Source organism: Oncorhynchus kisutch, linkage group LG12 (assembly GCF_002021735.2).
Source record: "Oncorhynchus kisutch isolate 150728-3 linkage group LG12, Okis_V2, whole genome shotgun sequence".
Lineage (NCBI taxonomy): Eukaryota > Metazoa > Chordata > Actinopteri > Salmoniformes > Salmonidae > Oncorhynchus > Oncorhynchus kisutch.
The window spans coordinates 11,194,338-11,210,978 of record NC_034185.2 but is presented as its reverse complement, the minus strand read 5'-3'; the positions used below and the strand labels follow the sequence as shown (position 1 = coordinate 11,210,978).

At 42.6% G+C, this 16,641-nt stretch overlaps 2 protein-coding genes across 5 annotated transcripts; both read right to left on the bottom strand.

The window, feature by feature from the left end:
- Positions 1 to 498: 498 nt before the first annotated feature.
- On the bottom strand, positions 499 to 10,353 carry LOC109900512 (eukaryotic translation initiation factor 5). Of its 4 annotated transcripts, none has more exons than XM_020496163.2 (12): positions 10,262 to 10,353; positions 9,753 to 9,983; positions 7,559 to 7,838; positions 6,646 to 6,727; positions 5,772 to 5,944; positions 3,837 to 3,948; positions 3,054 to 3,169; positions 2,505 to 2,666; positions 1,837 to 1,998; positions 1,507 to 1,671; positions 1,144 to 1,281; positions 499 to 837 (listed from the first exon to the last, which is right to left on the bottom strand). In XM_020496163.2, exons 3-12 carry the CDS (start codon positions 7,628 to 7,630, stop codon positions 739 to 741), a joined length of 1,281 nt encoding a protein of 426 aa, XP_020351752.1. In that variant the 5' UTR covers positions 7,631 to 7,838; positions 9,753 to 9,983; positions 10,262 to 10,353; the 3' UTR covers positions 499 to 738. The 4 variants fall into 4 exon arrangements, with proteins under 4 accessions (XP_020351752.1, XP_020351754.1, XP_020351753.1 ...); XM_020496165.2 differs by having other exon boundaries at positions 9,790 to 9,983; XM_020496164.2 differs by having other exon boundaries at positions 10,233 to 10,310.
- A 1,570-nt stretch (positions 10,354 to 11,923) lies between these two features.
- On the bottom strand, positions 11,924 to 14,371 carry LOC109900511 (tripartite motif-containing protein 16). The gene has a single exon (XM_020496162.2). It carries the CDS (start codon positions 14,330 to 14,332, stop codon positions 12,725 to 12,727), a length of 1,608 nt encoding a protein of 535 aa, XP_020351751.1. The 5' UTR covers positions 14,333 to 14,371; the 3' UTR covers positions 11,924 to 12,724.
- Between the last annotated feature and the right edge of the window lie 2,270 nt (positions 14,372 to 16,641).

The window sequence follows — 16,641 nt, the reverse complement described above, 5'->3', positions numbered from 1 at the left end:
CAAGTTCCTGCCAATACCCAGCAACCTCGTCGTGTGGGACAACATTACAGAGCCTGATCTACTCTACGTGAAGGTGGTGTTGCGCTGCATGAGCCAAACCGTAGACGCACCAGAAGATCAGAAAACCAGTCACGCCCCTACCTTAAGGTATCTGTGACCAACAGACCCATATCTGTATTACCAGTCAATTGACTGATGTCCTTATATGGACTGTAACTCAGTAAAATCCTTGAAATTGTTGCACTTTTTTTGTTCAGTATAACTCTCAGTACACCTACAGCATTGCAGACTATTATGCAGTCGGCTCACAAACTTCCTGTTTCACTAAGTTTCCAGATGCCAAAACCTCAAGGTGATCAGTACATGTAGGGAAGGGCCATCCGCTAAGAGTCAGATGAAAGCCTTGGCTCGAGAAAAACAATTGTCAGCTCCATTTTCTTTGTAGTCACAGAAATGTTGTAGTCACTGAAACTGTTTAACTTCAGAAATGACTCTATATGCAGCAAACATTCTTTAATTGATTGGAGGCAAAATACACAGAAAACAAATGCAGTGCATTTAGTGCTGTAGTATAAACCACAAAATACTCTCCACCCATATAGAAACATCACTCCATCTAGCGATCTTGATAAAACAGGCGCAAAGTAAATAGATTCATCTGGTAAAGCTGGAAGGTAGTGGGGGAGGGGCATGCAAAATTGATGTTCCAAAACTGGTTGGTGGAGGCCTGTTTTGTTTCTAGATGGCGTCGATGTCAAGGTCGTCCTCTTCCTCAGCGGGCTTCTCTGGTGTTACACTCTCCACTTTCAGCTCGCGGGCAGAGGACGAGTAGACCACCTGGGAAAGCGAAGTGGGGGGGAGGGGTTGAGGGAAATGTTAATTGGGTGAAATCGAGACACTCCGGCACCACTAATTTCTCACCAGGATGCACAATAAACAGAACGGTTAGATAGAAATGTATTGAGTAGAAAAGTCAAGTGCTTTGCCATGCAGAGTTGGGCATCATGTCAGCTCTACACCCATCTGAATAGATCCATAGACAGGGATCATTTGCATTTCAATGCCGTAACACCAAACCTACATCTTTGTGTATGACGGGAATGACCATCTTCAGGTAAATCAACTGTAGCAATAAGTCATTACCTCCACGTTATCATCTTCCTCCTCATCTGCGCCGCTGCCCTCGCTCTCCTCTTCCGCCTCCTTAAGCCACTTGACGAAAGGCGCAGCCTTGGCGTGGATCTCTTTGGCCAGCTCTTTGGACACGTACTTCTTGGACACCTGAGACACACAGGGTTGATGTGTTAAGAGGTAGCATGTGAGAGGACTTGTAGGTCTCGGGTTCTAGTGTAGATTACCAGCTTTAAAAATATCAGTTTAACATGTAAAATCTTTTGGATCAGGCGTGTCTAACAAAATACATTCTCTCAAATGACACAGACCTAGATGAATAACAAAATGTTTTATTCTATTATCTCAGTTAACCCTGATGGGCATCCTAGTTACCTTCTCAGCCCAGGCCAGGATGACATCCTCCTCAAGCAGGTCGGCGTCGTACAGGTCTTTGAGGACGATGGGCACGCGGGGCAGAAGCTGGGCCTGGTGCAGTTTCACCAGACACTCAAAGCCCCCCAGGAGGTACTTCTGGGCCTTCTTGTTGTTGTGGGTAAACTGGACACCAGAGAAGAGATTAGGCTAAAATCTATTGCCACAATAATTTTTTGTTGAGGTTATGCCAAACAATTAGTGTGACAGAACTGACCAGTTTGAGTTACGGCACAGAGCTAAAGAGACGAAGGAGCCAGAACGGACACAGTAAAGCGAAGTGGGACTCACTCTGAGGAAGTGTCGTTTGTACTTCTTGATCTGGTCACGGATGTTCTCGTCCATCAGCAGCTCTGTCAGGATCAGCGGGGCCGTGTCCTTCACGTCCAGACGCTCCGCCTCCGCCAGGATCTCTTTATCCGAGGAGTCGACGGCACCGTCCTCCTTCTTTTGCTGTGGAGGGAGTGACAAGAGGTGAGAGCCACCCAGAGACGTCTCACACAGTTACAAGGACCTCTTCATTTATTTTATTTCATTCTTATACAACTGATAAGAGTCAAATGTATTTTTAAATCAGAGACCTGTCCAAAGGCAGTAACAATGGTGCATTTGCACTCTGCTTAGCGCATGTTTATTTCCCAGACAAAACAGCCATAATACCTGGATGTAGCAAACAGTCTCTGGGATGAGAATAGTCTCGAGTTTATAGGCGGAACACAAGACTTGGATGAGCGAGGCACCCCGTCACCTCTGTAACACCCTTAAGGTCAATACTGTGACCACAGTAAATAGAATTGGTACGACACGAGCAGAGGCAAATCTGAACTACAGCAGTGGGGGGGGGTTCCATGCAAGGCCCATGCAAGCGAGCAATAAGCAAGGCAGAGCGTGTTGAGTTGACAGGGCCCAGGTAAAACAGAAATGGGGTCATTTCTGGACAGGGTCCTCCTGAGTCTGACCTTGACAAAGTTGTAGAAGAGGTTGACCCTTTCCTCCAGGGGTTTCTCCAGGTCCTCGCTGAGGGTCAGGTTCTTAGCATGCGCGCTGATCTCCTCCATCCGACGCTGCTGGGCCTCCTCTGTCGTCTCTTCCCCCCAGTCCTGGTCATCATCGTCACCGTCCTACAGCAAATTCATCACATTTCATTTATACAGTGCTTTTGAAAATAAGACGGTCAGCGCTACACAGTGGAAACTGTTCCCATGAGGCTGTACGCTACAGAGAAACAAGAACAAGGAGAGCATGGACACGGGTTGCATTTAATTCCAGAAAGCGGTCCATTCAATACCCTTCACGGATTGAAGACAACTAGACAAGAAAGAAAAAGCTCTACCTAGACCCTAGAAAACAGCTCTACCTAGATTCTGCTTTCACCTATCCAGTTCTATCAGAAGTGTGAAGGATGATACTGAAACTTCTCCAGGTCAAGGTAGATCAAGCACCCCTCAGGTTTCTGCCGATGCTTGAGGTCTGGCTGGCCACTGAGGCGATGAAGTGCTGGTACTCACCACAGCATCAGGGGCGTCTATGTCGTTGTGGTTGGAGGCTTCTCCATCACTGGAGCCGTTCTCCTTGTCCTTCTTCTTGCTCTTCTTCTCCTTCTTCTTGACAGACCCAGTGTCCTCTATTTGCAGAGAGAGAGAGAGAACGGTGGTAAGTCAGGACAGACAACTTATAATTTCTCGATGCCTTGTGTTTCTGACATTTACCCGACTGGAGAATGGTTCTTCAGTGTAATAAATTCAACAAACATACAGCCTTGGATGACTTGAGACAGTGCCAAGAAGTGCTGTGAGAACAGGTGCCACAGCAGACACTGCCCTCTGATACTGCAATGCTCACTGCTGCTCATCTTTGACTCATGACAATGACTCATGTAAAAAAAGAAAAGGTGCATTGCGTAAGATTTCAGCAGCAAAATACCACCCAACATGACTCATCTAATGCCTTAAGTTTCTTGTGACCCATCAGACAAACTAATCCTGTGCCTAGTAGCAAAACAATAGCTGTGTTCACATGTGGTTTAAAAATGAAGGACATAGCATATCTGGCATTGTTTTTAAACCAAGCCCACATTGAACAAGCCTCAGCTTGAACAACCCTGTACAGTAAATTCTGAAATTTCCAGATTTTCAAAGAACAAATTAAATTTATGGAATTTCCAGAATGGCAATGCTGGGAGAGTATGCATGTCTGACAAAGCAGTGTTCCTGAAAGCGCTAAATAAGAATGAATATTTTTCCAAAGAGTCGTAGCTTCCGTCAGACAGCATTGGAACACGTCTGGCTCACCTGGTGGGTTCCTGAGGATGAACGTGCAGAGCTTGTGTCGCGTGTCCAGCATACCCCTGTAGCCGCAGGCCTTGCAGGAGTTCCCGATGGTTTGTTTCTTGGCATTGATGTGCTGAAGGACAGAGAAAGAATTCAATCTTCAGTATGGTCTTATTAGTACTCAAGTCTCATATCCTAAGCGGTAGCCAAAGCAACAATTAGCTACGAAAAAAAATAAAAGCCAACCTTGTTAAGTTGGGTAGCAAAAAATATGCAGATGTGTGCATAACGTATGCAGGATGGCCAGTTTGAGAAGCTAATTTTGTTCTTGCTGTTAACACCTTTATGACCGAATATTCTGTTTAATATCATCCCTGAAAAAGAATGGTGCTCAAGTACCATTGCTCTATGGGCCAGCTGCACAGACCTAGATCAAGCATGGCCTGGGACAAAAAAGTCTATGCAACCACCCCAAAATATACCAAGATTTTTTGGGGGGACTAGATAATTGAGCAGACAGCTAACAACATTGTTCTAGACAGTGTAATACAGTATGATGTCTCGGTCGGCAAACACTGTCCTCTACTATAGCGCTTGAGGGTAAGGCCTACTGTAGAAAACCAATGAATAATGCAAGCGGTTCGTTCCTGTTCTTAGAATAGACTGCATTCACTCCATTCCAAAGGGACACGACCAGTCTGACAGGCGTATGAATAAGCCCAGTGTGGCCAGGAAAGATGTGCACGGATCCTGTGTCAGTTCATGATTGGTTTAGGGGGATGGAGGCTTCGCTAGTAACATTATTCTCAACATCTGAACCTAATCGAGCATCTGATGCAAGATTTTAGTTCTCGGTTTTCGAGATTAATCAAAGTTCATCTGACCTATTCTTTACATTGCCATTGGGAATGTTTCAGGCCCTGATGAACAAGCACCTTGCCGCCTCCACAGATACGTAAGGTGTCAGCAGGCCACAGACCGACTGCAGCATCCTGAGCCCCACGGAGAGATCATGCGACACCTCCAGGAAGTGGCTGGATCGCTGCAGTGCAGGGGACGGAAAAACACACCGCCACTTTGGGGAAACACTGATTTTCTATCAAATTAGGGTCATCCATTGACCAGTATAGCTTGTCTTTCTAATTCTGTGCTAATCCTCTATGAGGACAACTTAGACATATTATAGGAGATATGCATCTATCAAACAGCAGGTTTAGAACCTGACATTTCGGTATCAATACATTGGATTTCTAGTCAGCTCTGACATAAGAACCCCTGCCAACTAAACAGTGTCAGCCAGCCACAGTTAACCGCTGAAAGCTGTGGAATGAGTCACTGTGCACATTCCTTCCGGTCATCTGTAACAGCACTGGAGTTCTCTCGGGAAAGCATCCGTGCATCGACTCGTGATGCAGGCCCTGCCTAGACATGCCTCGCTGCAGAACAGATCCCCCATGGCTGCGCTGACCAGTGACAGTGCTGACCTAATTACAATAGAAACCTGTCCTGTCAGCGAAAACGCAACAGAGGGGTGTGGTGGGACCATCGAGTTCACCCCTCCCTCCCTGTTGGGACAACACAACACAGAGGGGTGTGGTGGGACCATCGAGTTCCCCCCCTCCCTCCCTGTTGGGACAACAACACAGAGGATACCAAGTCCAGCAGAAAGGGCTGTTTGGATGAAGAAAAAAAGCAAATACCAAAAGGAAGCTCCATCATGTCACACTGCACCTGCAAAACAGTGGATTTGGTATCTAAAAGGAAGGGAGCCCGGTCAGTCCTGGTTGGACCTAGGAAAAGAGTACGGCCAAAAGCTAAAATGGAGTGATAGTGCGTGCATGCCACCCCCCCCGCCCCCCCCCTCTTAATTCATTCGATAGCAGAGGGCGGGTCAGTTTCAATGAGGTCTTTTCCAGGATCTGACAAATGCGAGGAAAAGCTTTCCAGACTATTTACCAGGTCAGTTTCGGGATTGTCACATTCGGGACACAGCACAAACTTGCGGATGAATCCGTCCAGCATGTCCTGCAGCTTGTTCGCTTCGTGCGACCCATTGACGATGAAGCGGTCGTTCTTGGCGTCAAACTGGGTCTGGGCACCCAACTCACAACCAAAGAACTTGGTGGGATCTGGATAAGGAGATCAAGAAATAAAATGTCAGTTTACTTCGTCCAAATATGATCAGATTAAAGCTTTTACCTTCCTCATAGCTTGGAGAGCTTGCCTTTATTGTATTTTGTGCTGACGTTCATAGCCTCACTCTTTCCTACAGATGAAAGGGGTTCCAACATATTGTCAAAATGAGTCCACATCCCACAACATCAGTTGTGTAGATCGGCCACATCCCACAATCCAAAATGAATGGAAAAGATAAGCAGCATTTAACTTCCAGATTTGCTGCGCTCATCTTTTCCATTCATTTTGTGTTGATGCATAGGCCTATAGCCCAATCTACCACACACCATATTGTGGGACCTGGACTCATCTTGATGTCAAGACTATATCCAAAAAAACATCCAATAAACTTTAAATGTGGAGTGCGATGTCCCCTTTTAACCTATCGTTAGATGACTGGGCACAATGTAGGGAACAGAGAGAGGCATTTACAAGTACTAAAAACTTGTCACAACCTTGTGAAATAGATGTCAATCTAGGTCGGTCAGACCATTGCCCAAAAGGCTGGGGTGTGTTCAGCAGGACAATGTTGTGGAACATTCAGATAGAAAATGGCCTGTTATAAATAAACATGGCATTTCTACCTGCAAAGTTGGACAAGTTTTGGCTACTGAAGGTGTCCCTTGGAACAGAGGTGGTGGGGGGGTATACTTACAGGTGGGAGGCCTATTCAGAGACTTGGCAACGTCAGTCATGTTGACTATAACAGTCTTTATACCATTCCCCTTGCCTTCCACCTGGAGGAGACATGAGAAACATTTGTTGAAGACATTTTTTTTATTTTACCTTTAACTAGGCAAGTCAGTTAAGAACAAATTCTTATTTTCAATGATGGCCTAGGAACAGTGGGTTAACTGCCTTGTTCAGGGGCAGAACGACAGACTTTTTACCTTATCAGCTCAGAGATTTGATCTCGCAACTTTTCGGTTACTAGATCCAACGCTCTAACCACTAGGCTACCTGCCGCCCCTTCCAACTGGATCACATTTTTACAGCGTAAAATCCCTTTGCACCACCAATCAAGATGCTCCTCACGTGTGAGGGGACATTTACATAACATTTTGTAATTGTAACCTTTTTATTTAACTAAGCAAGTCAGTTAAGAACAAATTCTTATTAACAATGACGGCCTACACTGGCCAAACCCAGACGACGCTGGGCCAGTTAAGCGTCGCCCTATGGGACTCCCAATCATGGCCGAATGTGACGCAGGCTGAAATGCTGTCTTTCAGAGGAAATCTCCTTCTGTGTCTTAAGAACAAGTTAACCTGCAGTTAAGCTATGTGTGGCCTTATTCTCTTGCCTCGAGCACTAAAATGGATTGTTTAGGTTTCTATCATATTGATTTCCTTTATTTCATTGCGGGAAACATGGGAATGATGCTTTGACTATTTGGACATCCCTAGGTCACTGGACTAGTTGTGCTCTGGTCACTGACCTAACCCTTATGGGAACAACTAAACTGTTCAAGGTAGACATTTCCCCTAACCACAGGTCTAGAATCAGATCCTGACCTCCAAACCATTAGGGATGACAGTGACTCCAGTCAACTATGACTCCGTACTCACCTTGGCGATTATACGGGGCATCTTGTATCGGTAGAACTGATCCAACACGCTGCGGTTGACGTTGACGGACATGATGGCTGGCCGCAGGCTTTATCAGTATGATAGAAAGATCTTGGACTGCAAATTTTTGGTATCCTCTGTCTGGCGAAGATGGGATGACATAAACGACTGGAAGAGGGTTCGGGCTCGGACATGAAAAAGGTCTTGCCAATGAGGCTGCAAGCTCCGCGCTTGTAGGTTAAGTTCACCCCACACAGGTTCCAACAGCTGCGCAACAGCTCTGAGAAGAGAGAGGGGGGGGGGGGAAGACATCACAGCAAAGAATGAATGCTAGTATAAAGTATGAATGTACCCTGCTATCTTGTGAGACCGGTACAAGACATGATTCCCTATTGGCTTCCCACCCTTGCCCCATGGTCACTTATCTGTGGTGAACACCTGCCAAAAGGCGTACCATCAACTGTATGTTTTTGCGCGATATTCCAAATGACTATTGCAAGAATAATTTTTTATATATGAGCGTTTAGGTCCGCTTGTTTCCATGTCTTTTGGGTCTAGTCTCCTTTGCGCCTTCCCATTTACACCAGAGATCTGTATATAATGACGAGATGCTCATGTCTCCGCCCTAACAATTGGAGTTATTGTCCCAAAGACAAGCGACAATAGAAACATATAGGGGATTATTTAGGACAGACTTCAGCGAGTGAAACCTTTTGCATCGCATCTTCTTCCACACACAAACTCACAATAAAAAGATATCACTTCCACCTCACTATTTCCATGAGGTTTGGTCAAACAGACAAAAATATAAATAAAGATGTCAAAATGGACACCTTTTACTGTAAAAGAGAACCTTCCTTCTAACAATACTCTTATTGTGTCTCAAATCTTCAATTAGCACACAGAGCAGACGCTACAAAAATTAACATTGATTCTGGAAAATGCTCAGTTTGTCACACCTGGCATTGCGGTACCACATACTACTAGCAGCATTTTAACCCAAGACCATTGTGCTAGCTGTCTAGTCAGTGATTTATAGAAGATGCCAAATAAGATTTTTTTTTTTAAACAAGGAGCCGGCAGCACATTATTCGGAGAAAGGTAAGCCACTTGATTTCTGAACAAAGTGAAGAGGCTGTTCAAACAGTTGGAGACAGAGGGGTGCGTTTACAACAATTCCACAGTTCTTCCTTGCTAGCAAATAGATCCAACTTGGTTAAATATGAAATATAAAAAGATTAGCTGGCTACTCTCTAGCATGTAGGCTTGTGGTGAGAGTGTTTTGAGACCAGTGCTCATTTTATGTAAATGCACAATACAATAAGTTATTCATTAGTTCTGGTTAAATGAACAAAATAGGCATTTTAATAGACAGACTCGAATGCCAGATCTGTTTTTTTGCTATCACTGTTTACACTTTGGATAAAATTATTACATTAATGAGTCCTGTGGAAGGCTTATATTTATCCGTGGTATAATTTCACAAGCCCTTGAATTCATTAGATTATTGCTGACTGTTTGTAATGAAGTTTAATAGTAGAACGCTTATTTAGAGAAATAAATACATTGTGAATCGCCCTGAAGAGTGAAAAAAAAAAAAAAAGGCCATATCGCCCGCCGTAGGTTATATCCCATTATTTTGGATAGTACTGAAGTAGCCATTACTTTTTTTTTACGTGAAAAGTACGAATATAGCTTATTTTTCGAATCTTCTTCCAAAAAAACACAATGTACAAGTTCATTTGGAAAGGAATAACTGGCCTACAAACAGTAGTATCATATGGTTAGCTATGCCATTGTAGCTTGCCAACACTAACCATAGGAAAATGCACACATCTATTACTCAAACATATGGCATATGAATCATATAACGTACGTGCACTACAGTGGGTTTCAATATAAACCTAACACGTCAATTCCACTATTTGTACGAAAAGATACAATTGCCAATATAGCTAACATTATCACTATTAAATCATGGCACATGTAATAGGCAATAATGGGGTTTGAGAAGCAAACCAGGCCTCGGTTGAGCAATGTGCTGCAGAGTGCGTCATTCAGAGGAACAGTACGCGAGGGGAGGAAGACGCCATCTTGGTCCACCTAGGAGGCGCATTCACCGTAAGAACATGCTGTAAATAAATGCAGCACGAAATGCCACACAGTAATTAAAGTATAATTGAGTTTAAAATACCTTTCCCATCCGTCGCTCCTGTCGTCCGGGTACTCACCGTTTTCGCAAAACAAAGACATAAACACACCGCTGGTCGCCCAGAGACGCAATAAAGTGTTGTGTGGATGAGCAGTAACGTTAGGGTTGTGGAGACCAAGCGGCACTGCAACAGTGCCGAAAGAGCAGTCCGACCTTACGGTGGAGGGTACTAGAGCCCGCAGAGAAAACTCGAGACGCCCAAAAATGGGGTATCTGGAATAAACCAAAAAAGGGACACTCAAATCAGTACAAAATGACAGGTGTCAGCTTATAGTAATAACTAGTTAACATTAGCCAATGACTATAACATATGGAAGCCACAGAAAACTTAACTAACCTAGTTATAGTTGGCCAATATTTTTTTTTATACAAGTTGATCTGCTCTGTTACCCTTGAATATTTGCTGAATAATTAACATAAAATATATATATATATATTTTAAAGGTCATCTAGCTTAGTCACCATTGCTCTTCAAACTTGCTTCGACTCACCTCCAGAACGTTCTCAGTCTGTTCTTGCAACGCCACTGTAATGTAGCTGTCAACGTAGCTGTCAATCTACACCAGCTCCGTCACTACTTACGCCCATTTTGTACGACGTCACTTAAAATGGCAACTTCTTACTCGTTTATTTTGGTGCCAATCATTGTTGGCTGAGAAGCAATCTCACGAGCTCGCGACAGTAAAATTGATGGGGGAAAAATATGAATGAAAAATGAGGACACTTGTTCAATTGGATGAGATCCCTACATTTTGAGGACAGGTTCATTTATATTATGTGGTGGCTTTTCTGTCTCCAGGAAATATCAGTTCTTATTAAGTGTAAAATGTGGATTCCAACAGGCTTTACATATAATGTCAGGTGTCCTTTACCTTAAAAACATCGAAATATGCACACTGAAAAGGAATTTTATGCATTTTAAACACTTTTTTTGTCACTGGATGTAGGCGTTTTTGCCATGTCCCCAGGTGTTATCAACTTCCACAAGAAATATACAATCAAATAATCAAAGTTAAAAAAATATTTCTTAATTGTTTTTAGTCCTATGTAAAGTATCTTTCATAAAATAAGATTTTTTTCTTGGTTGCTTTGAAGCTAGGAGAGAGCATGCACATGTTAAAGTATAACATATGAGAGAGTGCTTACGTGGTGGCTCAGTTACTTCTTTTAAACTGTATGTAAACTGCAATACATCTCTTTGTGGTGGCACGTATAATGGTCAGTCGGCCTGGGCAGAGAGGGCTGCATACAGGCCGAAGTCTCTGGACGTGTTTTCAGCCACTGTAGTAAAAAACAAATACAGCTCTAGCAGGGTGTGAGGCCAGGGGACAGATTGCTAAAGCATGTGGAATGCTGGTCTGAATAGAGTGGGCCACTGGCAACCTTTCTGGATTACCTGTGGAATTATTGTTGGGGGCGGAGAGTGGAGGTTGTTGTTGACCACTGAAATCTGGGGCAACCTAGTTCAACAGTGAGCGAAGCATTTAACCCTTACTGACCACCAAAATTAAGATTATAGCCTCCCTCATGTGTAGTGTATATAAGAATAATATGCTATACTTCATAGTTACAATTCGTCTTACTTCCTTTTCAGGGTACAGTATACCCACAGGCACAGTCCACACCACAGCTTTGTTGACAGGACCTGGTTCACCTTGAAAATATTACTGAGTGTGGTGCTCAGTTATGCCATTGTGCACTTTAACAAAAAAATATTGCCTGTTCAACAACATGTTGGCGGAATCATCTGGCGAACACTCCACCAAGTCAAGCATTCACACAGTGCCATCATGTGAGCTTAATTGAAATTTCAAACTGTTCCACAATCCACAGTGGTTGGGTTCAGCAACTTCAGTAAAAAGCAAACTGGGTTCATTCATTTGATTGCATGCTGGCTCTATGGAAAAAAAGCTGACTTGACTACTTTTAAAATCAGCCAGATGTACGGTTCATCTACTCTATGCCAATCAGATCCTCCCTTCAGGGTTGGAATTGGTGTGACCTCAGTTTAACCTTTCACCTCACCTCATGTCAGAAATAGACTTGCAACCCCAAATGGAAACTCAAGAGTGTGAAGGCAAAGAGACACTCAAAAGATGAACAGATAGGACAATCAAATGAGATTTCAATTAACTTGACAAAATCAAACTGTGAATAGTAATAAACACGTTTTATTTGGCTAATGGATTGAAAACAATGAAGAAAGTCAGTCTTTCCAACTGATAGCTATATAGGTACATGTCAAATCTGTCTGATTTCCAAGAATACATTTGTCAGGCCACACCCCTATGCACATTAATTGGTTCGTAATGGCCACATTCGAGCTAAAAATCGTATCATATTTATCTACTCCTTGGACTATAGATGCTGTAGGCTATTGTCTACCATCTACAACATCTTCTTTCACTAAAATGAAAAATACTTTTACTAACATAGCTTACATAGATTTTACTTATATAGTCTACTAAAGAAATCAGACCTATCCATACTAGGCTATTATTAAACTGCTTCAGTTTCTGTTCATCTGAAATTCTACATCTAACACACCTCCTACTTCCATAACAAATATGTGTAGACGGCTGAAGCAAGCACACACATATTCTTTAGGACATTTAACCTTTCTAGTTGTAAAGTATATATTTTTTCAGATCATTACATATGTAGGATCTTAATTTGATCCCTCTGTTGCAGGATAACTTTCCTGCAATGGAGGGAATTTAACTTGCAGTTTAAAAAGAATTCAGAAGTTTGAAATTTCCACTTTGAAATTTCAGACTTGTTTTTTCCTTTACGAAAAATTGATCAACCCGAACAAAAATCTCCATTATTTAATCCACATAAAAATGATAATTTCCTGTTGCTGGAGTTTTTTTTCTTCCTTATGTAGTAGCAAACTGGGCTCATATTAAGATCCTACATCTGTATGCAGTTACTGTAATCATGTCTACATATAGTCATACCAAAGTTCCTTTCTGTGTCAATGAAAGTATCTTAACAGATGGTCCAAAACCAAAATGGATCCCATGCTGAAATCCAAGCCCAGGATAGAGGGGCTGAGTGAATTTGGTCTGGACTCTGTGGAGGAGGATCATTGTATCAGAGACGTTGTAAAAGGACAGAGTCCCTGCCTTGTGGTCTAGGTACACTCCTACTCTGGAGGAGTAGGGGACACGTATGGCAGTCTTTTTATCATTGTGGTAGAAAGAACAGCCCGAGTGAGAGCAGATTAAACACCAGGATTGATCATTTTGTCCAAACAAACACTCCTCTCTGCATTTCTTGCTGATGCCTTTATATGAGACAGCTATATAAACCCCAAACCCTCTCCACTCAACCTCCCAGTAGCAGGCTCCAGACAGACCCTTGCTACATAGGACCTGTGGGTTTGAGGTAAATCTGTCTGGATGGTCAGGATAGGACTGGAAACTAGAACTCCATGTCACCTTTCTATTCCCCTCAGATAGACACAGACGGTTATGTACTGTGTTGGGATCCAATGTAAGCTGATCCAGTCCAGGTACCTTGGTCATTTCCTTCTTAAATACATCTTCTAGTTGCTTTTTCAGCCCAGAGAGTAATGTCTTTACACCCTCAAAGGAGATGCTTTGGTTGACAGTGATGATCTCAGATCCAGGAGGGTCAGAGAGAGACTTGAAACTCTGGAGGAAATGGATATGATCCTCTGTGTTTGAGAGCTGCTCCAACTCAGCGTCTCTCCTCCTCAACTCAGCGACCTCCTGCTTCAATTGCTCCAGGAGTTCTTCAGCCAGAATCACTTGCATCTTCTCCTGGGCTCTGATCAACTCCTTCACCTTAGAGCAACTTCGTTCAATGGAGCGCATCAGCTCAGTAAATATCCTCTCAGTGTCCTCTATCGCTGCCTGAACAGAGAACTTGAGTGACTTCATAGACTGTCTCACCTCCTGCATCTCCTTCTCTCTCTTCTGGATTCTCTGCTGGGATTTCTGCCTTTTGTTCTCCAACTGCCTTTGTTTCTCAGTCCTTTCTGCTGCAAGTGAGACTGTATTGTGACCTTTATGTTCATCTAATAAACACTGATAACAGATAAACTGCTGATCGGTGCGGCAGTAAACCTCTAACAGTTTGTCATGACGAGAGCAGATCTTCTCTTGTAGTTGTGTGGAGGCTTTGATCAGCTTGTGCTTCTTGAAAGCAGGAGATTCATGGTGAGGCTGGAGGTGAGTCTCACAGTAAGAGGCCAGACACCCCAGACAGGACATGACGGCTTTGAGTTTTCTCCCAGTGCAGAAGTCACACTCCACATCTCCAGATCCAGCATAATAGTGAACTGGAGAAGCAACTTCAAGTCTTTCCTTCAATTTTTCCACTAATTCAGCCAGCAGAGTGTTTTTCCTCAGAACTGGTCGAGGAAAAAAGCTTTCCTTGCACAGTGGGCAGCTGTAGACATCCTTCTGATTATCCTGATCCCAGTAACCCTTCATACAGCCCATGCAGTAGCTGTGTCCACAGGGAATAGTCACTGGATCCTTCTGTGTATCCAGACAAATCGAACAACTGATCGAGTCCATAGCTTCTGCCATTTTGCCGCACTCACTTCCTGGTTCTGTGTATGAGCATGTGCACTCTGAACCTCTAGAGGGTGTGGTGTTGGATAGAGGCCAAGAAGAGATTAGCTCTGATTGGATAGACAAAATTCCACACCCCTTATAATACATTCAAAATGTCTTCTTCTTCTCTCTGGTAACAGAATAAATGTTTGATTATTTTAAGCAAATACGGTACATCTTAGTTAGGGTGCTGAGTCAAGGCCTCAGACCTAAGTCAACTAATGTCCCAGGTATGTAAGCTACTTTTGTAAGGGATCTCGTCCTCCTCTTCTGAGGAGGAGAAGCGAGAAGAATCGGAGGACCAAAACGCACCGTGGTAAGTGTCCATAATGTTTATTTTAAAACATAAACTGAACACTACGAAATACAAAACAATAGATGTGAAATAAACGAAACAGTCCCGTGTGGCGACAAACACTGACACGGAAGACAAACACCCACAACTCAAAAGTGAAACCCAGGCTACCTAAGTATGATTCTCAATCAGGGACAACAATTGACAGCTGCCTCTGATTGAGAACCATACTAGGCCGAACTCAAAAACCAACATAGAAAAACAAAACAGACTGCCCACCCCAACTCATACTAAAACAAAGACAAAGGAACCAAGGTCAGAACCTGACAACTTTTCAGCTGACTTGGGGATTCAGCTGAGGTCTAGAACATAGGGAATGATTTGTACCAAATACAATGCTCTTAGTTTTAGAGATGTTTAGGAACAGTTTATTACTGGCCACCCATTCCAAAACAGACAGCAATTCTTAAGGGTTTCAGCGACTTCATTAGCTGTGGTTGCTGACACATATATGGTTGAATCATCAGCATACATGGACACACAGGCTTTGTTTAATGCCTGTGGCAGGTCATGGGTAAAATTAGAAAAGAGTATGTATTTGTATACATAAAAGCCCCGAAAACAATTTGATGACATTCGGATGTTATAACATTATAATCGATAGACATTTTATCATAGTTTCAATAAATTCCAAAAGAACAACAAAAAATACCGTACCATTATGCAAATGGATTTAGTTATTGGTCAACATGGCATGTTCACAATAGAATTGAAGGCTATTTGTAGAATAATTTTACAAGAAATCAAAATGATTACACTCAAAATATAAGCCTACTCCTTTTCAAATTATAACCACTAGGGGGGAGCAGAGTTTAAAATATGAAATCTATGAATGTGTCTCGGAATGATCTGTTCACTGAGAACCTTTAAACAAAGCAATGTAAATGAAATTATAATTTGTCATCTTTTTCATATTGTCATTTTCTATACATATCTGTCACAATCCATCATCTGCTGTTGCTAAATCCATCTATCAAGAGAAAGCCTTTAATGAACATTTAGCGAAATACTAACTTGACATGTTATTCATTAGGGTTAGTCTGGAAATGCTTGAGCTGAGGTAATGGAAATGTCAGCATTGTTCTACAAAATCAGGAAAATAATTCTGCCAGTCCTTTCTCCTCTATAAGCAATCATCACAGTCATAGGAACGCATTTCCCTCAACATCATCAACTACAACACATTTCCCTCAACATCATCAACTACAACACATTTCCCTCAACATCATCAACTACAACACATTTCCCTCAACATCATCAACTACAACACATTTCCCTCAACATCATCAACTACAACACATTTCCCTCAACATCATCAACTACAACACATTTCCCTCAACATCATCAACTACAACACATTTCCCTCAACATCATCAACTACAACACATTTCCCTCAACATCATCAACTACAACACATTTCCCTCAACATCATCAACTACAACACATTTCCCTCAACATCATCAACTACAACACATTTCCCTCAACATCATCAACTACAAGAACACATTTCCTTTTTCACAATATGTTATTTTCCCCCCCAGAGTCTCATCTGAGAAACCATTCTGTTGAGTGAGTTCTCTTTATAGGCCTATTGTCATTTATATTTCCTAGTTTTGATTAAATCAAATAAGTAGACATACTTTTTATCCCCAGAATTTACCAACAACTTCACAGAGGAAGGAGATTGCTTCTATTGGTCTGTACTGTGTTTCCCATTATTCTAATGGTATGTATTGTATTGAAATGTTGTGATACAAAATCACTAATGTAATTTTGGCTTGATCATTATCAAGGTTTCCCAAACTCAGTCCTGGGGCTCCACCTGGGTGCACAGTTTTGTTTTTGCCCTAGCACTACACAGCTGATTCAAATAATCAAAGCTTGATGATGAGTTATTTGAATCAAGGGCAAAAACCAAAATGGGAGC